The sequence below is a fragment of the Phyllobates terribilis genome, unplaced genomic scaffold, assembly GCF_046119375.1.
Source record: "Phyllobates terribilis strain yellow unplaced genomic scaffold, ASM4611937v1 Scaffold_1__5_contigs__length_1240528914, whole genome shotgun sequence".
NCBI lineage: Eukaryota > Metazoa > Chordata > Amphibia > Anura > Dendrobatidae > Phyllobates > Phyllobates terribilis.
Window position 1 is genome coordinate 344,608,943 of NW_027362761.1, and position 23,931 is coordinate 344,632,873.

The window sequence follows — 23,931 nt, forward strand, 5'->3', positions numbered from 1 at the left end:
AATCGGAGCCCCAGAGCGTATGAGCGGACCAGAGGGACCACCAGCACGGCAGGCACACCTGGCGATGTACCAGTCGGGGTGTCTGCCAGGGACATCAACAGAAGGAGACAGCAGCCCAGGTGCACGGGCAGGCAGCAGCAATTCGGGGACCTGCTGCCTGGCTCGAGTCAGCAAATTCATGCCAGTGGAGCGGCGGGCAGCAGCACAGGGCTACCTGGCAGTCACCCATGGACCACTACGGATCGGGTTAGGGAGTCCGGGTCTGGAATTCGAGGAGTGCCGCGGATGGCGGGGAGGACCGGAGCCGGGACCGGCGGGAGATGATTGACGGGGACATCGGCACGTGCTCAGGTCCCCTCTGGTGACGAGGAGGCCAGGGGCGCGGGCCTTGAGCAGCAGCAGGAGTCTGGTGAATCAGAGTGTGGCAAGGATCAAAGCGAATCCAGGATTCATCAGGACTCGGGACGTTCGGCTGGCGGGGACACAGCACCTGCGCAGCTTGGTGAGCATGCGTCCATGTATTGTTTGTCGCCCGCTGGGTCATTAGTGGATGGGGGAGGTGATAGGCAGTTGGCTGGGCCCAGCGGGGAAAATACTAGGGGAGGTCGTGAGTCAGATGTAGTGGGTCTTAGGGACATTTTGTTTAGCATGTCGCAAATTTTGGCTAGAATAGACGGTGGTGGAGTTAATCAAGGGGGTTTGTTACCTGCGGCGGCGTGGGTACCTAGTCAACCGATGTTGTCGCAGGTGGGGAGCGAGTCGGCCAGGTCGGCGGTGAATGCAGCCGGGACACCTTCTGGGGCATCGGTTTGCGTACAGGCAGAGAAGGACAAAGCGGATACCGTAAAGCTGGATGATAGGGCAAAAGGGGAGGTATATGTGTGTTTTGAGGGGCCGTTGGGGGCACACTTAAAAAAAAAAAAAAAGAAGAAGAAAGGAAAAAGTTTGGCGGGATGACTATGTTGAAATTTTTTCCCTTCTTCCGCTGGAAAAGTTTAATCTGGATAAGGGTTAAAAGGACGATAGTAAAAAAGAGGAAGAAGAGAAGCGTAGGTGGAGGTTGATTCCTCAGACGTTTGTTAATTGGTTACAGGCTTTTGCAATATTGGCTAGCGTTATTGGGGAAAAAGCTCCGGATAATTGCTCAGGTTTATTTTGCTATCTTGATTCTATTGGGGAGGCTCATCATACTTATGGGGGTCAGGCGTGGTTACGATATGACGAGCAATTTAGGCAGAGGAAAGCTGTCCGCCCAGAGATCAGATGGGATCAAAAGGACATTGGGTTGTGGTTGAAGGTTATGGCCCCACTGAGGTATGGGCAGTCCTTTCACGGGAGCAACAGTAGCGGGAATCAGTCAGCAGGACACGGGGGAAGTAGTCAAGGGGCACACAGCACAAAAAAAAAAGGAAGCGGGAACTTGCTGGCAATTTAATGACGGCCAATGCAAGTTCGGGACCTCCTGTAAATTTAAACATGTGTGCTCCCATTGTAACGGAAGTTCGCATGGAGCATCAAAATGCTTTAAGAAGGGTAAGGGAAAGCCGACAATGGGTACCGGTTAAAGGGGTGACTCCGGTGAGGGTTCACGCGATGGCCCCCCTTTCTAAGTAGGTATCCGGATCAATTGAAGGCTAAGGTCATTGCGGATGGTTTTTTGGAAGGGTTTAGAATCCCTCCTCCTGATCATGAGGCCCCCTTTTTAGTTAAAAATTTGACGTCGGCTTCCCTTCATCCGGAAGTGGTTAGTGTGAAGTTGGCTAAGGAGGTGGAATTGGGCAGGATGGCTGGACTGTTTCAGGAATTGCCTAGTAGCAAGGTGATTATCTCGCCTTTGGGGGTTGTGCCCAAGAAAGAGCTGAATAAGTTTTGTTTAATTCAGCATTTGTCGTACCCGAAGGGGCTTTCGGTTAATGATGGTATTGCGCAGGAGCTGTGTTCGGTTGAATATACATCATTCGATGCGGCAGTGCATTGGGTACGGAGATACGGGCCAGGCTCGTTGCTAGCTAAGACTGATATCGAGTCAGCCTTTAGGTTGTTGCCAGTTCACCCGGATAGCATCCCGCTGTTAGTTTGTTTTTGGGAAGGGGAGTACTATGTGGATAGGTGTTTGCCAATGGGTTGTGCGATTTCGTGTTCTTTGTTTGAAACGTTTAGCTCCTTTTTGGAATGGGTAGTGAAGGACCTGGCTTCTGTAAAGTCGGTCATTCATTATTTGGATGGCTTCTTGTTTATAGGCCCCCCGCAATCGTTGTTGTGTAGGAATTTGTTAGGTACTATGGTGTGGGTAGCGGAGCATTTTGGCGTGCCGTTAGCAGAAGAACAAACGGAACGACCTGGCACCATTTTAAGTTTTTTGGGCATTGTAATTGATACCGAAAGAATGGAGTGTCGGTTACCGGATGATAAATTGAGTTTGCTTAAACAGGAGGTCGATAGGATCAGGAAGTTGCGCAAGGTGACCCTGAGGGAGCTACTGTCGCTGTTAGGGCATTTGAATTTTTGCCTGCTGGATTATGCCAATGGGCAGAATATTTTGTCGCAGGTTGTCAGGAGCGACAGCAGGAGTGCGCGTGCCGCATCATTTCATTCGCCTTAATAAGGACCACAAGGAGGATCTAAAAGTTTGGAAATTGTTTTTGGAAAGTTATAACTGCAGGTCAGTAATCCCGCAGGAGTTCTTGAGCAGTTTTGATTGTGAGATATTTACGGATGCGGCAGGAGGTGTCGGTTACGGGGCCTACTGGAAAGGGCGGTGGAGCGTTGGCGAGTGGCCGAAGGTGTGGAAAGAGTGGGGTCTTACGAGGAACTTGGCATTTTTGGAATTGTTTCCTATTGTTGTTGCGGTTACCATTTGGGAGAGTGTTTCGCCAACAGGAGAATTCGGTTTCACTGCGATAACATGGGAGTGGTGTCTGTCATCAACAGTTTGTCGGCCTCGTCTCCGCCTGTGATTAGGCTACTGAGGGAACTAGTACTTTGTTGTCTTAAGCTGAACGCTTGGATTACAGCAGTACATGTTCCAGGTGTACAAAATTCCAGATGCCTTGTCTCGTTTTCAGTGGGATCGTTTTCGGACGCTAGCTCCAGAGGCAGAGGACGTGGGACAGGAATGCCCTTCGCGCTTGTGGCAGCTGGTTATGGAAGAGCGGGACGGTTAATACGGGAGTCCATCACGAGACAGACCTGGGCATTATACGAGGCATCGTGGTGAGTATGGCAAAGTTGGATTATGCAGTGGGGTGTGATGGAGAGTGATGGAGATAGAGAGATAGCGGTGTTGTTTCTCGTGGGAAGGGCAGCGGAGAGCGAATGGTCGGTTTCAAAAGTTGGCAAGTTTGTTGCAGGTTTAGCGTTTGGTTTTAAATTGCAGGGAATAAAGGATGTTACGAAGTCCTTTTTAGTGAAGCAAGCTCTCAAGGGCTTTAGGAGAAGAGGTAAAGAGTTGGATAAAAGGAGGCCGGTTACCTTTAGTATTTTGGAATGTTTGGGTTTTGTATTGGATAAGATTTGTTGTTCAGTTTTTGAAGCCACACTGTATAGGTTGGCTTTTTCATTGGCGTTTTTTGGCGCGCTAAGAGTAGGTGAATTGGTGGCACCAAGCAGGAATAAGGTTGGGGGTTTGTTTGCTGAGGATATGAGTGGTCGAGATGGGGGTATTGAATTTTGGATTAGGTGGGGGAAGACGGATCAATTGGGCAAAGGTAAACGAGTAATATTGGGTGAGGTTATGGGATCTTTTCTTTGTCCTAAGAGATGTTTATTGGCTTATTGGCAGGTTTGGCCAGGGCGGAAGGGCCCATTATTGTGTCATGAAAATGGAGACTTTTTGTCACGTTTTCAATTCATAGCGGTGTTTAAAAAGGGGATTGCTGAGCTGGGCCTTAGCCCTGAGGTATACGGGTCACATTCATTCAGAATTGGTGCGGCATCAGAAGCGGATGGCTTGGGGTTAGGCAAGGATGTGATAAAATGTATTGGGAGGTGGAGTTCTGATCGTTACCTGTCTTATGTAAGGCATTAGGTATGCGGTCTTAGGTAATTTGCCTTTTGAGATTCGAATACCTTTTGGTTGTCTTGTTGCTGGTGGCGTCCCGTTGTTAGTTTGGATGCTAGGACACTCTTTCGTCAATTGGGGGGCGCTGAGGGCGGACGTGAGGCCGGACGGTAGGCAAATGGGTTTTAGCAGGGAGCAAGCGGTGGTTCGGTGGTTGGGTTTTTCGAGGGATGGTTTGGAGAAGGGTGCTGCCAGAATTCCATAAAGCAGCTCGTTTGGATCGGGCTCCGGATATTTTGGTGGTGCATATGGGGGGAAATGATTTGCACGGCTCGGCCGGTTAGGGAATTGATGAGGGACATTCGAATCGGTCTGTTAAGGTTATGGACATCTTTTCCTGAGGTGTTGACAGTGTGGTCTGACATTGTGCCCAGAGGAAAATGGAGGGAGGCCAGATCATTGAAGGGAATTAATAGGGCACTTATAAAGTTGAACAGAGCTATATCAGCTTTTGTTACCAGGAACGGGGGAGTGAGCGTGCGGCATCTTGATCTGGAAGTGGGAGTTGGAGATTTTTGGAAAAAGGACGGCGTACATTTGAATGATATTGGCATTGATTTATGGGCATTGGTCATACAGGAGGGGATCGAAAGGGCTTTTGTTGTGTTGGGGCGCTCACGAGCCTGAGGTGGTCAGGGCTGTTCGTTGGTGGCGGGGGGTGGGGTTCTTGGAGTTGGCACAGAAGTGCCGGTGGAAAGAATATTGGATAATCACAGGCAGAGCCTTGATTAACCGGGGTGATCTGGCATTTGGTTTTGGGCTCTGGACGGGGTTTTACCCTGGGAGCTTTTGGTGCCCTTGAGCTGGTGATGGACGGCTGAGGGTAATATGGTGGTTCGAGTTCGGTTTAATTTATGCCAGATCTAATTTTAACTCCAAGAACCCTCCCTTCTTATTTATTTTATAACACTGTTAATATGTTAATGTTCTTTGCTAATAAAATGGCCGCTGTGGCCAAATTTATCCAAAGAAATACAGGTGCAGTGTTTTTATTTGGTGGGGGAAAGGTGAGTGCTGGAAGATGGGGGCATGTTGAACCATGGAACCCGTGTTGGCAGTACACGGTCAACAAGGGGGCTGGAAGCAAGTGTAACTAGAAGGAAGCCCCACATGACCGGGATGGGCCACGAGGGTGTAATTTTAATCCCAATATCGGGATTGGTTATAAGCCTGGAGGGGCGGGCATTGGGAAAGGGGGGGGGGAGATATAATAAGGAAAAGTGCGGGAAAACGGTCAGTCCAGGAAGGAAGTCAGCGGGGAAAGTTCGCACCCACCCACCCCTTCTTTCTGTTGGTATTCTGTGAAGTTAATGGTGAAAGGATGGCTTTACTGAGGAGGAGATAAAGGAGTTATTGATATTGTGTATTATCGATGGGTTATATTAAAAAAGGACATGTAAAGTTTTATGAGGGTTTGTCGCAGTGGCTTGGCGGGGGGTGGGGTTCTTGGAGTTGGCACAGAAGTGCCGGTGGAAAGAATATTGGATAATCACAGGCAGTGCCTTGATTAACCGGGGTGATCTGGCATTTGGTTTTGGGCGGGGTTTTACCCTGGGAGCTTTTGGTGCCCTTGAGCTGGTGATGGACGGCTGAGGGTAATATGGTGGTTCGAGTTCGGTTTAATTTATGCCAGATCTAATTTTAACTCCAAGAACCCTCCCTTCTTATTTATTTTATAACACTGTTAATATGTTAATGTTGTTTGTTAATAAAATGGCCGCTGTGGCCAAATTTATCCAAAGAAATACAGGTGCAGTGTTTTTATTTGGTGGGGGAAAGGTGAGTGCTGGAAGATGGGGGGCATGTTGAACCATGGAACCCGTGTTGGCAGTACACGGTCATGTTAGAGTTGGAGGGGACCTTCAGGGTCATAGTGTCCAACCCCCTACTCAATGCAGAATTCACTAAACCATCTCAGACAGACGTCTGTCCAGCCTCTGTATGAAGACTTCCATTGAAGGAGAACTCACCACCTCTCGTGGAAGCCTGTTTCACTCATTGATCAGGTTTATTAAGGCGATACAAATTAGTAAGTAGTTTATGACCTTATGCCACAGGGGTTGCGGTCACTGCTATCCAAACCCTAAATCCATGACATTTTTGCTGCTGTAATATGTTTGTAGAATTATGGTAGATTTTTAAAAATTAAATTCTCATCAGCCGCCTTTTACCTGATAAGCACCTAAAAAAACATTTGCATAAATTGACTGTGTTGAAGCACCAACAAAAAAATCTTTTCTAGTGGTTCTTTTAATAATTGTGTAAAGGAGATTTTCACCGCTATATTGAAGTGATTGTGTCACAATACTGTGGATTGGCTTACTGTATATGCTATTAAACTCAGTGGGAATGGCTGGTTAAATTATATTATGATATGATTACTTTACATTCATTGCTCGATATAACAATTTTGTTTTTAGCATTTAAGGGAGAGAATAGTCTAAACCTGGTAAATATAATTTATTTTAGTTTTCATTCAGTAACTGCTAGAAAAAAAATAGGCCGTGCAGCAAATTCATTCCTTTAGAATTTTTGCATTAAATATAAAGTACCGCATTTATATGCATAATTTAGATTGCACAGTTGGCTTTTTACAAACACTTTTCAAATATTCCTTTTTTGAAATTATAAAGCTCTAAACAAACAAATGGCGCCTTGAAAAGCTAATTTGAATGTGAGCTTTTTCTGCACATTGAATGTACTGGGAACTCGCAGGTTGCTAGGTTGCGAAGTTGCGAAATTTCAATATAATGATGAATATATACTGTAATTTACATATTAAAAAGCAAGCCATCAAGCACAAGGTGTGAGGTGAAAATTACCATATAAATATGTAAGGGAAAAAAAAGGTTTATTAAGTAAAAAATAATAATCTATGCTTTTCTGCGAGATATAATAGGCCTCTACATACATTTTACTCTGAATTTGTGCCTACAATTTTCCCCTGTCCATTTTAGCTGTGAACAATGTGTGCAGCACATTGCAAAGTGAATAAGTCAGCTAGCCGGTTAGGTAGTAGAAAACGGTAGTAGAGAAACGTAGATAAAAAAAGTAGGAGTAGATGCCATGAGAAGGTATGTGATGCATTTTCCAGTGACAAAGTATTGGGGTACCTATATTTTACAACGACAGGAGCTTTTATGACATCTCATACCAATATAGGCATTAATATACAGTTGGTCTCCTCTTTGCAGTTATAACAGCTTCCGCTCTTCTGGGAAGACTTTCTATGATTTTGGAGTGTGTCTGTGAGAAGTTTTTCCCTTTCATCCATAAAAGCAATTGTGAAATCAGACAATAATATTAGACAAGAGGTTCTGGCTCTTAATCTCCATTCTAGTCCACCCTAAAGATGAGGTTGAGGTCAGGGCCCAGTGCGGACCAGTTATACTCAAACCATGCCTTTATGGATCTTGTTTTGTGCACTGGGACAAGATCATAGTTACATAGGCTACATAGGTTAAAAAAAAAACCTAGGTCCATCAAGTTCAACCTTTCTCCATACATTTTGTCACTAAATTGACTATAACCCACAATATTATTTGTACTGAGAAAATCATTCTGTCTTTTTTAAAAAATGTGTTATAGTGTCTGCCATTACAACCTTTTGTGGTAGTGTATGCCACATTCTGACTATTCTAACTGTAAAGAACCTTTTTCTATTTAGCTGCCTGTACCGTCTTTCTTTCACCCGTAATGAGTGTCCCCTGGTCCTTAATATGGTCGTTGAAAGGAATAAGTCATGTGTCAGTCCTTTGTATTGACCAAACATATATTTATACAATGACTTGTGAATGTATTCATCCCTCTTGGCTTTTTATCTATTTTGTTGCATTAAAACCTGTGTTTGATGATTTCTGTAATCCAATTTGTGTGTGATGCATCAGCACTAAATAGTCTAAAATGAATTGAGGAAAATACAGGCATAACTCAAATTTATGTGATCAAATAACTAAAAATTGGCATGTGCATATATATTCACCCCTTTTGCTAAGAAGCCCCGAAAAAATCCGGAGCATTTCTGCATCGTGAGCACATAGCCTAAGAAGGTTCAATGAGATTGTGATCCCCCTGGGGACAGGTAATGATGTAAATGATGACAATCTCTGTATATCACTGCAGAGAAATTAGATGCTAAATAAGGAACTGCAAATAAATAAAATAGTGCTCAAATAATGATCATTGTTCAATAATAGTACTATTAATAAAAAAAAATACTTTAAGAAAAGAAACTCTAAAACTATGTCCACTTCATTCATCGAAATGAAATACTATGCACAACGTGCCAGCACTTGTTTGCCCCACCAACATCATCACAAGGTTGAGAAGAATTGTCTATGACTAATCTCCTGTAAATAGAACCCAAAGACGAATCTCCCTGACATAATTGTGCTTTGCCTACACTGGAGGTTCAATACTACATAAATGACAGGAGTGCCATCACCTGGCCACAAGCAAATCAAACCAAACCATCATCACAAAAATAATGCAGGCACATGCATACATTACTAAGGATAATTACAAAAAAAAAATTTGCAATAAAAAAAACAATCCTGGGGCACACTATTATATAATGCCTAACTGCAGAAAGACTGTGGATTAGAGATGGGCATGATTAAAGATGAGTGCTGCCCCAGTTTGGCATCCAGTCCTCAATAGCAACCAGTCTTCATTTCTGCTCATGGCATCCTTGACCCAGCATTCTTGGAGCTTTTAGCACATACTTTGGTCTGCAACCTCATGAGGTTGTGTGAAGGCTAGTAAAATAATTGGTTTTGAAAGCACTAGAGGCAACCATGATGCCATGCAGAAGTGAAGGCGGGTGTCATAGAAGACAGGACTGGATGCCTCTCTGGATGCCTATTGTTACATATGTAATATAACAGTTGTAACAGGTGCCATGATCCATCCAAATTCAGGAGCTTGCTGATGGCTGATCCAGCCTGCTCCTTCAAAAGTAGCCACTTCTTCTGGTTAACTTTTGGGCTGTCCAACATCACATGAAGATGTGTTGCTTCTCTCTTCGGCTTAATGGGGTTGTTTCAAGAACAAAGTAGACTTTAATCAATAGATCTTAGAATGAAAGTAAACTCCAAAATTGGATGTGTTAAAAATGTTCCTGTTCTGAGATAATCTTATAAATGGGCCCCTATTATGTGCTGTGTAATAGAAAGCCAGAGTAACTAGACTTCAACTGCGCTGCTGATTCAGGAACAAATCATAGAACAAATTAATTAAGGGTGGTTTATCTATCAACACATTTCAGAGTCAAATCCGACTCCTTCCTCAACACAACCACATGTGGTTGTCCTGAGGAAGGAGTCGGGTTTGACTCTGAAACCCGTTGACAAATAAACCGGCTTTAATTCATTTGTTCTATAATTCATTCCTGAATCAGCAGCGTACCTGAAGTTCACTTACTCTGGCTCTCTATTATATACAAATCTGTGGATGTTGCAGCAGCTGACAACTAGGCTATGATAGTGGCTGTGTCACACACAACCCCTACAGGTGAGCAGCTTTCAACTAAATATCCAACCTTAATACCCAGATTAGACCCTATTGCACTTTTTATCTTTTTACAATGTGCTGTATATTGGCTGTGTCTGACCATGCAGGAACATGGTCAGATATACCACATCTTGGTAGGGGAGGAAGCAAAAGAGAGCATACATGTCTGTACATTACAGTAGGGGATCGCAGCTGCTGGTTTCTGTAAGGAAAAACATTTCCCTGCCTATTTAAAAACTTGTTTATTCTCACAAAAAAAACAGCTGTGATTCCATGTTGTAATGTAAGTATAGTCTTTTGCTTCCTCCCCCATCAAGATGTGGTATATCAGACCATGTTCCTTGATGGCCGGACACATCCATTACAGGGGCGCATTTAAAGATTATCCTGGGACAGGAACATTTTTTTTTTCAACCTATCCAACTGCGCAACTTATTTTTATTTTAAGATCTATTCATTAAAATGTACTTTATTCGTGGGACAACCCCTTTGAGTTTAACGTTACTGTCTTTGGTAGACAATGTGGCACTGTTCAGTTTTCAGGCATGACTAATTACTATTTTATTTCACCTCGTGATTGACTGTAATATAGAACCTCGGTGTGCTGCTTGAGATAAAATGATTAAATGACGAGTAACCGTCATTTTAATTTATATTTCATAAATCAATAGTACACATGAAAATAAGCAGCTTATGTATCTTAGATAAACCTGCTTTTTCTGTTCCAAGAATGATCTTTCACTCTCAATGCTGGGGTAAAAAGTGTATTCAGTGAAAACAGATTTTCACATTACTGAGATAGGAGATGAAAGTTGGCGCTCATAACATTCTATGGAGGGAGGAGATAGAGGCCGAACCAGACATTCTGCTGCAAGTTCTCCTGAAGGGACAGTTACTCTTTAAATTCTATCACCATTCACTGTCCCCTGTGATTACGTCAGTGGTGAACAGTTTTCAATTCACAGGCTTTAAGATCCTGTTCGGCAACATAAGGAGTACCTAGTGATTGAAGGGGAACTCACCACGAGAGGTGGTGAGTTCCCCTTCAATGGACGTCTTCAAACAGAGGCTGGACAGACATCTGTTTGAGATGATTTAGTGAATCCTGCTTTGAGCAGGGGGTTGGACCAGATGACCCAGGAGGTCCCTTCCAACTCTACATTCTATGATTCTATGATTCTATGATTTGGTTTAGGGACTTGTGATTATACTGTGTGCCACTGCATGGTACTTTATGAAACTAAATCCAGAAGAACAATATGGTTCCATATCAAATTACAAACCAGTAATCCAGCAGTGTGTATAAGATTTTAAAATATTGGATTAGTGTGTTTTTTTTCCTAAAAAAGGCAATTCTAGAAAATGGTTTTAATATAAATAACTACTGATACATTCAGCAATATATACAGGCAGCAATGAGAAAATAATTAAAAATCAGCAACAACATCGAGTATGAAATCAATTAGCATAATATTAATACAGTAATAATGATTTGTAAGTAACAACAGGAGTGTATTCCCTATCATTGTAGACTGCACGAACAGTAACTTTTCAGTGATTTTTCTTGCTTCCCCTCCAATGCACGACATGCCCTGATGCCATGATGTAAATATAATAGTTTTTATCATTGGTGAACTGTATGAATGTTTTACATCTCTAAGGTCTCATTTGCTCCAAATCATTGCCCATTAGTCTAATTCTCAATGCTCTGAGTTATAAACACTTAAACTGCAGTAATCCCATGGGACACGTTTCGCTTAAGAGAAGGAGAAATCATTTTAACTAATGCAGTTCCCATTAGATTTATACTCTGCAGCAGATACACCCTATTTACATTTCTCAGAACTTACAACTTATGTAAAGGAATCTCATTAAGACTTTAAGATGTTAACAAGATATTCTTTCACAGCAAAAAAACTAAATTATAACCACCTAATTAAATGGGGTATTTGGCAGTGATCCGAATGCCAATATTATAATAAAACCGTGTCGTACAATTATGTTATTTCTATTAATATAATACTTAAAGTAGAGAAGAACCAAGTTAATGAACTTCTTTCAATGGCAGACATTGGACATATGACATCATGTTTTCTATATAATGAAGGTTGGGGACAGGTATAGAACAAAAAGACAAATATTTCCAAAGTTCTATACTTTCTTTATTATAGTTGTATTTTACAAAGCTCAAAGATTCAAACGTTTGCTTAAATAATAGTCTATCACAGAAAAGTAAAAAAGAAATGAACAATAAGCATTTTAAGGAAAAAATGTGAGTGACTGCATCTATGAAGGATTTGCCTCAAAATGTAATTCCATTTACCCTTTACATGTACTGAGTTTGTAGATTAGAATTACATTCTTGAATATTATTATAAAAGTGGTTGTCTCATCGGAAACAAACCCTTTAAGTGAACCTTTCATCATCTACATGGGCAACAAATTCATTACGACTACTAGGTTGGTGTCACACGACACTATAAAAACTAGGTCCGATTTTCATCCAGAAAAGTAGGACGATTTCGTTCTCACTTGTCATTTGTGTGCAGTCTGCTTCTTTACAGTAGCAGGTATTAATCATTTACAGCACCCTTTAGGGTTTCCTATGTTATAGAATTGTAATGTATCCGTAAAAATTGGATGCCATACTGTGGCATTCATTTTTTTTGCACCCATATAGTAGATTTGAAGGGTGAGTCTTATCCAATTTCAGAGTCAATTCTCGTATTCTGTTATCAACAATGTCTCATTGAATAATATGGGTCAGTGTGCTATCCAATAAAACATTGGATAGCAATCGTCTTGTTTATACGGTGGTGTGCACGAGCCCTTAATGATAGCAATTATAGCATAATGATTGTCACTAAACTTCTTACACACTTTGAGTGGCCTACAGATCTATAATGTTATTCCAAGATACATTTTCTCACATGCCGTCTCTGAAAGCTCCATATGTTACTACTTACTGCTGGGCCAGGTCAGTAATCTATGAGCAGACTACTAGGTGGGAAAAACCTGTAAATCTCCAGCCAGGCTGGCGCAACATCATCATTGTGGCACGGCGCACATGATGTTCTACCAGACCAGCTAATCAAAAGCAGAGCTGGGAATGCCGGGAGGGAAGGGAATTCACAGGCCACCAGTCCAGCAGTCATAGATTACTGAATGGGCCGATGGACCGAAGTCCTGCAAATCGATTCTCCTATCTCTAATGTTAATATTGTGCATGTTTGTTCCTACAAACTGTCTGTATAATACATGTATTTTCTACCAGAGATTTAATAATAGAATAATATTATGAATGTGCTATTAAACCCAATCTCCATTTGATATTATATGTGTATGACATGTGTATATTTGTCAATAATATGCATAAATTAAAACATATACACATTGGGGTTATTCAAATTTTATATTGCATTTATATATTATTTAAAGGGATTCTTGACCCAAATGATAAATGTGCAAAAGGAAACCATACCGAAATACAAAACAATAAAACAAGTTCATCCCCGCATTCTGCTCCCAACTCCAGTGCACCAACACTCTCTGCTTGGTCAGGAGGGGTGATGTCACCACCAGTGACCTGACTGTTGTGGTTGCTGATTGGATGCCCCTGACTCTGTAGCCAATCAACAGCGCTAGCTCTCTAGTAGTGACATCACTGCTCTTGCCCTAGCAGAGACCCAAGAGAGGCAATGCTGGAGCGCACAGCTTGGGTCAGTATATCTTGCTTTAAATATCATTTGAGCAGAGAACCCCTTAATATTTCATGAATTTAATATAATAAAAGAAGACTTTGGCTATCATTCTTCCTTTACCTTGTAATAACCCTAAAATAAAGCATTGAAAAGTTCACTCTAATTTTAACACTTTAGTAACAAAAACTTGACTTATTTTATAACTGGTTGAGCAGCTTAGTGCATGTGAGATCAGACATAACATTATACCACATGATAACATTAGTTGATAAAGTGGGTGCACAGATATAATATTTTCTAACATGACACACACACCACAATGCAGCAAGATATATGTAACTTAAAGGGAATGTTTTTTGCAGGATTTAACCCATAAACTATTTATTTATTTTAAAGAAAAACCCATAAATACCATTACATGCCAAGTCCATTCCTTTCTTACTGAGAAATCAACATTTGATCTGAAATCTCCGTCACTCCAGCTCTATTCTCCACTCAGCGCTCCCACCTTCTGTTTGACTGACAGCTTCTATGCTATGTGACATCAGGCAATGGAGCCATCAGTCAAGCAGGAGGAGTTGGTACTGGGTGGGGGATAGAGTCGGGGTGTCAGAGACTTCAGATCTTCAATAGCTCTTCAGTCTTATTTCCATATCAATTCAAACACTGATTTGTAAGTAATGAAGAACTGTACTGGCCATGTAAAGGTGTTACTGGACTTGTCTTTGAAAGAGCTATATGAGCATATAAGTAGTTTGGGGTGTGAAATCCTGCTGACAGATTCCATTTAAGTGTGCAGATATTTCTCTGCAGCATGGTATAGTTAATGCATTGTGTGTTAGGATTAGAAATGTTATATCTGTACAAAACTAGTTTACTCTTTTTTTTCTAGAATAGTGTCATTCTTGTTAATGGGCCATATCCTTGCATCTTAGTCCCATATGCTTGAAAGAGAATGAACTGAATTAAAGACACAGCTCAGGAGAATGATGTTTTTGGTAAAAAAAGGAAACTCTAATCTCATACCTGCCTTTTCACATTATTTTTCAAATATGTACATTTTATGTATTGTACTTAAAGGGATATAAAATATTGCACTGTACCTCAAAGTGAACTGATCCAGGGTTGAGTTATTTGCCATTGTGACAAATACATGTAAAGTTTCTCCTTGCCTGGCAGGCTTTGATGGCAACCATAGAGCAACATTACTGTCCAACCTAAGTTCAGTAAGTTGGGAATTTTCTGGATTTCGATATAACGTTATGGTTGCAATTCTCTGTAACTGAGAAACTGCGTCTTCCCCTTGATCTCTGCCAGGACGGATTGCATTTCCTTTCCTAGCTTCCTCCACTGTGCACTCACTTTTCTCTTCTTCAAGATGAATACTGTAATAAAGTTCCACAGGAATGCCCTCTGACTGCTCTTGGTTTCTCTTGCGACCTGTTACCACAGGAGATGAAGTAAACCAAGTGGGCTGGAATTCCAATTCAGCCACACATAGGCCCAATATCCCTTGTAATCTGCAACTCCCTTTTGCTTCTCTGGTTTCCCGAAAGGCAAACAATCTTAGGCAAGGAAGTCTTTCTGTGGCACTGTAATCATCCCAGTCTCTACCTGTGATATAGAATAAAACTTGCACTTTGGGTTTGTTGGGGTATACCTTTTCATTGATTACATATGTTTTAAGTTTCCAGTTAAAACTAAACTTATTAGATGGAAAGAGAGGAGTTGATAGCAGAAGATCTTCTGGAATTTCTCTCTCTACTGAAAAAGGTCCATAACTGGCATTCAAGACAGGAGTTCTTCGAGATTTGTGAACAAAGAAGGATTCAACCCGTGATTGCAAGCTAGAATTTCTCATAAAATCTTGGTTGTTCTCCTTCAACAGGAAAGCAGTTTCTGCAGATGAAATCCGATAATTCACAGGTAGATATGTTGATGGTGCTGAGAACTTTTGGAAGTGTTCTTGAGCCACTCTAGATTGTGCCGCTGATAAAAAATGAAAACAGAAAAATTATGATAATCATGTCAAAATGAGAGTTCAAGTTAAGTGTTCTAAGGATACAATCAGTTAGTTGGTGGGCTGATCTACAATTAAACATTACATTTCTTTGTAAAGCAAAATACAATTTTCCAATAGAATTATTTAAAAAAAATGCTCCAGTCAGTTCCTTATCGCTTGCTCAATAGTTCAGTCCCATATTCCGGATGCTACTGTACACAGCGTGGAGAAGAAATTCCTGCCAATGTGCAGATCAACCAATAAGAAACATTGGAAGAGAAGAAGTTTCATCTCATTAACAATCAGTATAATAGGTAGATGTTATAATAGTGAATCAAAAGAACACCAGGGAATCCTACAAAAAGTAGGATGCTTTGAGCAGGGGGTTGGACCAGATGATCCAGGAGGTCCCTTCCAACTCTACCATTCTATGATTCTATAATTCTAAGTATATAAGGCAATATCTAAACAAAAGTTATACAAGAAAGTATATCCAGTGCTGGTCTGTAGGAAAGATTAGAACCAATAATGTTTTCCCTTTCACATTAAAAAGTATAGTAAAAGACATTCTGAATAAATGCAGATGTGTTTTGAACCACAAACATGGTTCAACCACAAACACAGTTCAACTACAAACATGGTTCAACCACAAACACAGTTCAACTACAAACATGGTTCAACCACAAACACAGTTCAACTACAAACATGGTTCTTAGTCAAGACAGGAATAAGAATCATGATTTCTGATCTGATAAAAAGTCATATTTGAGGTGTGAAGCATGTACAAATCTATGAATAATGCCCTGTCCTGAATGTCCATTCATTTTAACGTGAAGGAATGAACATTGTTGGTTTTTACCTTTTCCATGGATAAGTGGTGGATAAATCTTGACTCATTTTGTGAAATTAAATCACTAGCTGCCGGCACAGGATTAATCTTTCTTAGCTTCATTCATGAATTGGGTGGAATGTGAGGTTGGCATTGCTAATATACAATGATCAAAATAACTTTTTTTAAGCCGAATAACATTTTTTAAATTCCAATTCAGAAAAATGAATGATTTCTAAGATCTAAGGCTACCTTCACCCCTGCATTTGGACATTCCACTTGTGTTTTCTATTTTAAACATAGAAAACAGACAAATTAATGTCCAAAATGCGTCTGTTGCAGAATTGACCTGTCTGCGTATATTTTTTCAGTTTTAGAACATAAAAAAAAGTTCAGCATGATGCACTCTTTCTACCATTCTAAACATGGACATACAGTAAAACAGAATCCATACTGACCCCGATAAAATCAATGGGGCCCAGTTGGCCTCAGTTATGCAACCAATCCATTTTCAACGTTAATTTCATTCACCTTTTAATAAAAATGGTACAGACAAATGGAATGTCCAAAGACAAGTTTTCAACCTAAAAAGAAAAAAATAATATCTTTGAAAGCCACTTCATAAGTCAGCTCTCGTGCTGAACGACATATAGGTGTATGTGCTTATACTGTAATTTCATATTCCTCTGATCTTTATATAGCGGACCACTGGTTTGTACAGGCGGCAATACAGTGTTCAGTGATATCAGTGTAGCTACAGTGTACATTACTGCTCAAGCTATTCTACAGAATGAAGTGAAATTATGTGTAAAGTGATAAGAAAGGATCAAAAGCAGACAGAAAGCCAATTATAGGATCGCAATGCTTAACAAAAATGTTAAGAATTCCGTTATAATTTACAGTATTAAATTCCCTAAGGTCCTTTGTGACTCAATGACCCCTTCATGCTAATCTATACTGTATTTGAAAAGTTATTCCAAACACTATACATTAAAGAGGAAGAAACAATTGGAAACTTTAGAAAAAATTTCAGAGAAATTACTACTGTATGTTTCATTTATAATTAATGTTTCACGCACATAATGTGCTGCCCACCAGAAAATAGATATAGACTCCTGACACCTATAATTCTCTATGATATATTTTATAGACTTCCTTTTTAAACCAAAGGTGTAATGTCTCCTACTTTATAAATCTCTACCATCATATTTCATAACTTGCTCAGTGCTCACGGGTTTATTTATAGACAATAGTGGGATGATGTTCTGTTTGGCAGCAGCATTCATTAGCGATGTATCAGGCAGCATTTACTAGATCAGCCTCTTCTCCTCCTACTTGCTTTCTACTCTTCCATCGCTCTCTATTATCTCTGCTTTCGGTGATTCCCTCCAGAGTAATTAATTACTATGAACTACAGGGCACTTTCCTGGGACTGAATGGCGGCTCATCAGCCGGTCCCCCATGCTGTTCTGCTAAGCAGACAAGATGCTCAGATTTTTCCGCATGCACTGAGCTCTAATTGATTTCTTTTCTAGTTGTCCATACCCTAGAGTCATTTTTAAAAGTGTAACAAATAAATATCTCTTGACCTTGACAACATTGAAAATTAACCCTATAATTCCAGGGAAGTGGGGGAGGGGGGGCAGTAATATAAATAAATGTGTCTGGTTCTGATTAAATGATTGACACCATAAAGTGATAATACACATAAGCTGCTAAGACTAATATCTACCAATTAAAGCAAGTAAGGCATCCTTATTAGTGTTGAGCGAGTATGTTCTATTAACCCTTTTGCCGAGTATGCTCGGGCCGAGCTCCGAGTATTTACAGCTGCTCGGTGATAAGGTTGAATCGCTCCCGTGTGCATGATTTGTGACTGTTTGACAGCTTTATTACATGGGAAGAATGTCTATTTCTTACACATTCCTCACATGTAATAAAGCTGTCAAACAGTTGCAAATCATGCACACGGGAGCGATTCAACCATATCACCGAGCAGCTATAAATACTTGGAGCTCGGCCCGAGCGTACTCGGACAGAACATACTCGCTCAACACTAATCCTTATGACTTCTCCATAACCTCTTATCTCAAACCAGCCAATCATGCATCTAGTGGGAACGACCAAGCCGTGAAGTTAAGGAAAGTGATGGAAGCAAAAGTATTTGTAACTCAATAGTTGACTATGTAATAGATGACAAACACATATCTTGCTGCACTTAACATTATTCCTAATATTCTCATTATTATTTAGTTGCAGAACTGTCTCATTTGCAATTTTTGGTATTTCTCTCAATCATTTGTTGACCTTAAAATGTGTGTACCATTTTCTCAGCTATAAAGGTCTGTGAAGGTCATAGGAATCGTTCACCTTATCAATACTGACAGGGAAGACATGTCTGATAGACTCAGCTTTACCAGACTGACATGTCAGTGCAGTGAAATGCATAACCGGCTACGATCTAGTACTAGGATCAAATGTCATTTCAGGATAACAATGTACAGTAGGAGCATTCTGGATATACATCTACTATGGTAATGCTGATCGATGTGTTCATCCCAAAAAATAGAACAAATATTGCAATGATATTAAAGAATACTAACCTAAGTAATATTTTAGATACTGCCATTCAACCACATCAAGGGATTACTTCATAATAAAAACTTTAAAGACCCCAATACACATTTTATTAAAGTATGTTAATGGTTAAATTATCATTTATCAAACAATTAGAATGCTGACACAACCATACATATTTTGCCCATTATTGGCATTCAACCTGGTAATAAATATTCAGAGAGATTAGTTGACAAACCAAATTCTCATCTTTCTTTTTATGAATGAAAATTTATGTAAAAAAAAAAGAGCAAATTTGACAACATTCAAATTCAGAAGATTTTCTCAATGCAGGCTAATATGGACATGAAAAACGATTCACATTTGAAACTAAATTGAAACCAAATTTTTTGGAGAAATTTAAACTAGTTTGATTTGCTACAAATTGAATCGCTTATATGCTATGAATCACAAGTTGTAGAAAAAATGTGTAAGTCTGAAGTCTCTCAGGACTGTTTTGAACCTTATTTGAGCTCTTTATACAGCCTTAGAAATGCCAAAGTGTCTACTACCAAATGGATAGTAGCCAGTAGTGCTGAAACATCTGCAGTCCCTCCATCATAGCTGCAACTGTTACTATACAGTGGGTACGGAAAGTATTCAGACCCCTTTAAATATTTCACTCTTCGTTTCATTGCAGCCATTTGGTAAATTTTAAAAAGTTCATTTTTTTCTCATAAAAGTACACTCTGCACCCCATCTTGACTGAAAAAAAACAGAAATGTAGAATTTTTTGCAAATTTATTAAAAAAGAAATACTGAAATATGGGAACCTGGTGTCAGCCCTCGGTTCTTGAGCAACCCCATTGATCACAGTCACATTGTTAAATGCACCTTTCAATGCAAGATCCTTCATTTGCGCGGTACCAAAATTCACCCCAGAAACCCCAGGAACCTCATCCTCATGGGTCTCTGTCTCATCCTCGTCGCCAGCAAGGACACACAGTAGGAACTCATCCGCCTCTGACTGTAATGGGGATTTTTCATGGGCGAACCGGCTCTGGTCTGAGCTAGTGGGCACCCCCGCCTTTCCCCACAAGTCCCAGAATAGCCTGAAGTCCCGCCCGATTATAACTGGGTGTAACAAGTCTCTGACCACCCCGACCTCATGGGACTCAGAACAATGGTTTGTTTTTATAGTCACTTGGGTGACAGGGTAGTCCTTGACGTCCCTGTGGAAACAGTGGACACCCACGTGTTTCCCAGGGATCAACTGGTGGGGAAGTGTGACCCTTACCAGAGTCACCAAACTCCCCAAGTCCAAAAGTCCCAACACCAGTACCCCATTTATGGTCATGGGACAGGACTCTGGCTGATAGTCCACACTGCAGGCGGGGTATGCATAATATAAACAGAGCCTTCCAACGCTGCAATCCATCTGCTCGGAGGACATAGTACAACAGGCAGCTATGTGTCCAGGACTGTGATATCTCCAGCAGATCATGTCTTTCCCAGCGTCCTTTGGCAACCCCTCAGCAACCCCTTGAGTCCTTGATCTCCCCCCAGTTGTGGCTCTACTCCCCCTCTTTTGGCACTGTGGCTCCCTCTGAATACCCCAATATGGGGATGCAGCACCCTCCGGCTTCCTTAGAGACCTCTCGACAACCTGATATCTTTCTACGAGGCCAACCAGGTCATCCACATTCCGGGGGTCTCCCTGGGCAACCCGGGTCTGCACCGGCCGAGGAAGAGAGTGCACAAATCTGTCCACGACAATCCGCTTGACCATCTGGGCTGGAGTGGAGAACTCCGGCTGCAGCCATTTCTGTACAAGATGCAGAAGGTCAAACATTTGGGAGTGAGGGGGTTTATCACCATAATACGCCCAGTAGTGAACCCTTTGGACTCTTACTGACATAGTCACTGCAGCATGTGCCAGTATCTCAGTTTTTAGTTTAACGTATTCCTGGGCATCTTGCAAGGCCAGCTCGTCATAAGCCTTCTGGGACTTACCAGTCAGATAGGGGGCCAGCACCTCTGACCACTGCTCTGGCGGTAGCTTTTCCCGCTTTGCCACCCTCTCAAACAAACACAGTCAAAAATGCCTCCACATCATCGCCCAGGGTCATTTTTTTGCATGGCTTGTCTTACCGCTTTCCGGAGTCATCACCTGGAGTTGGGGGAGTGGCTGTCGGCCTCCATGAACTGCATCTCCAAGCAATTCCATCTGCTGCTGCTGCTATTGGAGTTGGTCTTGTTGGTGCTGCTGCTGTCGGTGAACCTGTTGCAATAGCAGCTTGCTTGTCTTCTGCTGGGCTAGCACCATGTGCTTGATCAGGTCCTCTATACCGTCTGTCTTCATTTCCTGGCTTACGGCTGTCTTTACCCAGGACATATGGTTTGTCCTCCGCTGCTACATGTGGCTCCTGGGGATCTTGCCCGCATTCTCCACCACTTGTGGTAGATCGACTCATTTGGTTGCACATAGAGGTACAAAGGAACACTGTCTCGTTAAATTATACCCAGATTTATTACACAGGCAGCATAAACCGTGGGGAAGGAAAACAACACGGCCCTTTGGACAAAAAACAAGAAAACAAAAACAAAGTGGTGATACCAAACACAGTCCTTGTGGAAGCAGGGATCCACCCACTCAGAGTCTAGCAAACACTGGGTTCAGATTAGCACAGAACACAAAACAGCTCTGGAGTTCCTCTCTCCAGACGCACTGAACAACTAATGCCTATGCAGGCCGTGTATTTAAACCCCTGACCACACCCTGAGGTGAAGATATGGAGAACAACCTCCCCCCCGCTCTATGGTTGCTCTCATAAAAACATGCCCTTCTACAAATGGATTAACCCCTCTCAGCAAATAACATGCTGAAGGAACCTTAACGATTTAAATTCACTGAATCAAATAGCTTCAGGAAAACATATCTGCCCTCCAGCACTTTAACAGTGACTTTGTCACACTTGCTTGTAACCTTAGTTTGAAATACATAGATCCCTTCAGATAACATATGGTTCTCTTTACGGCATTCCTGTCCTTTGACTTGACAGTGAGACCTTTCTGTATATGATTCTCACCGTTGCTGTAATATCTTGTAAAATTGGCAATGTATGGCAATTTTCATACTTCCTTCCTCTACTGACTTTAATTTGTTAGCAAATGACCTTATCTGTTCCTCTCCTGTAAGTAGTTGGTTTCCATTGGAGACTTTACTGGTTTGTAGTATTATACTTCTTATTCACAATGTACTAAAAGATTGTCTACAAATACACACAAATATCTATCCGTCTGAAAGTCTCTTTGTATACAGGCAGACCTTTGCCTGAAAGTCTTCATTTGTAAGACTCTAAAATCCTTCATTTGTAAGTACTTTATTCAATTTGACATTACATGCTCTAGTCGCTTGCTTTAGACCATAGATACTTTTCTGAAGTTTGAATAATGTCAGGTCTTTCTCCATCCTTGATTCCTGGTGGTTGTTCTATGTAAATGTCTTCCGATAAATCTCCATGCAGGAACGCTGTCTTCACATCAAAATGTTTCACCTGCATTTTCTAAGTTGTATACAGGAGTTGAAAGCCTCTGGAAGATTCCTTGTATCAGTCTGTTCACCAAGGTGTGCTGTGTTGATCTTTCTGTGTGTATGGGTTCATAACCTGTTGCATATTTTCAGCTTTTAGCAGAATTATTTCAGAACTCCCACAGTGAAGGAGAATGAACTGTTATACTTTGGACAGCAACCATAATCTGCATTATGACAACATTGGGGATTATAGAAAGAAAAAAGTACATAAAACAGACCAAAGAGGTCATGCAGTACAGTATTAACAAACTCTTAACAACGTAGTGCTATCGCCTGTCCCTCCACCATAGCTGCAGCTGTTGCTATACAGCAAGAAGACTGTTAATTGCACTTGAATGAAAGCCTCATGAGGTACCCACCAACATTTTGGTGATTTTTATCGTAAAACTTTTAGCCAGTCACTGAGCCTTTATAGCACTATAATGTCCAACTTTATGAAGATACCAGTTTTAGAAAAGCATGTAATTCTAATTATATATTTTCTAATGGTATAGGACTCAAAGAACATCAGTGTATTGAATTATATGAGTAAACATAATTTTGTCCTTTTGTGAGATTTAATGCATTTTAGATAGTAAAAGCTGGCCTTTACCTTGAGCTTAGCCACATAATGGCATAAGAACAACATTTTATGCATCTAAGTCTTGTGTTCTTGTGTGAATAATAAACATGTCTTTCTTTGTTCAGCGTGGTGGTAAATCACAGGTTGTTTCTTTGATATGCTCAAAATTACCATAGGCATCAAAGCAACTTATAAAAGAGAACACAATCCACACAGTTGTATTTTTGCAGTTACATTACATGCTTTACATTCTTATACATTTCATTCTAAAAGATAACTAAATGCATTATTCTAGAGAACTCTAAGCATATGTCTATATGGGAAAAGAAATGTGTTTTTTTATTTTGTGAAGACTTGTGCATGGAAAATCACAACACTTTGCAGAATTAGCCACGTGGATCAGTTTTCAGCAAATCTCATTTACATACTGCGGAATATTTTTCTTTAAGGAAATTGAGCTGCATTGTGGATTTTAAAATCTGCAGCATGTCAATTTTTGTTGCAAAAAGGGGTTAGATCGAACATGAATATTACTACAAAATTGCAGCAAATCTGCATGTTAGTCATGTGGATTTTGCTGCAAATTAGACATGGTTTTACGGCAAAATCCATAAACAGATTTTGGCAGAATTGTGCTATCCGCTCTAAGGAAATAGGTGATATAAAAGATAAAAAAACAGACATCTAGTTGTACTGTAAAGTGGATGTGGTTGAGATTTTGTTGCAAAATACAAACCAGATGTTTCGTAAGATTTATATATCTATTTTGTAAGGGGTCATAAAAGGCCTACCATTGAGGTACACGGGGTCTCTATGGAAGATATTTTTTCCCTTTCCTTCTGAATCAAACAAAAATAAATTATGAAATACTCCATAAGCATTCTCTGTTAGAATCACTGAAAAAATATCTCCCGAGTCCAATGAAGCCTGGACAGTAGTGGAAAAATTCAGTACAAATTTAGAAATGTTTGGGTGCACAGCTCACGAATTCTCAGAGCTAAAAGAAAAAACTTTTGACATGTTTTTATAGTATGAAATGTAAAAACTTTTTCAAAACTGGAGGTAGACTTTAACCTTTTTCTACTGAACTGAATGCCTTCATATTGTATTAGACC

General features: G+C 40.7%; 1 protein-coding gene across 1 annotated transcript in view; it reads right to left on the minus strand.

The window, feature by feature from the left end:
* Positions 1 to 23,931, minus strand: part of TMEM132C (transmembrane protein 132C) — a 904,429-nt gene that overhangs the window by 639,109 nt on the left and 241,389 nt on the right. The window contains exon 2 of the mRNA XM_073676143.1: positions 14,376 to 15,261. Coding sequence (XP_073532244.1) covers positions 14,376 to 15,261 — 886 coding nt within the window. The remainder of the gene's footprint in view (positions 1 to 14,375; positions 15,262 to 23,931) is intronic.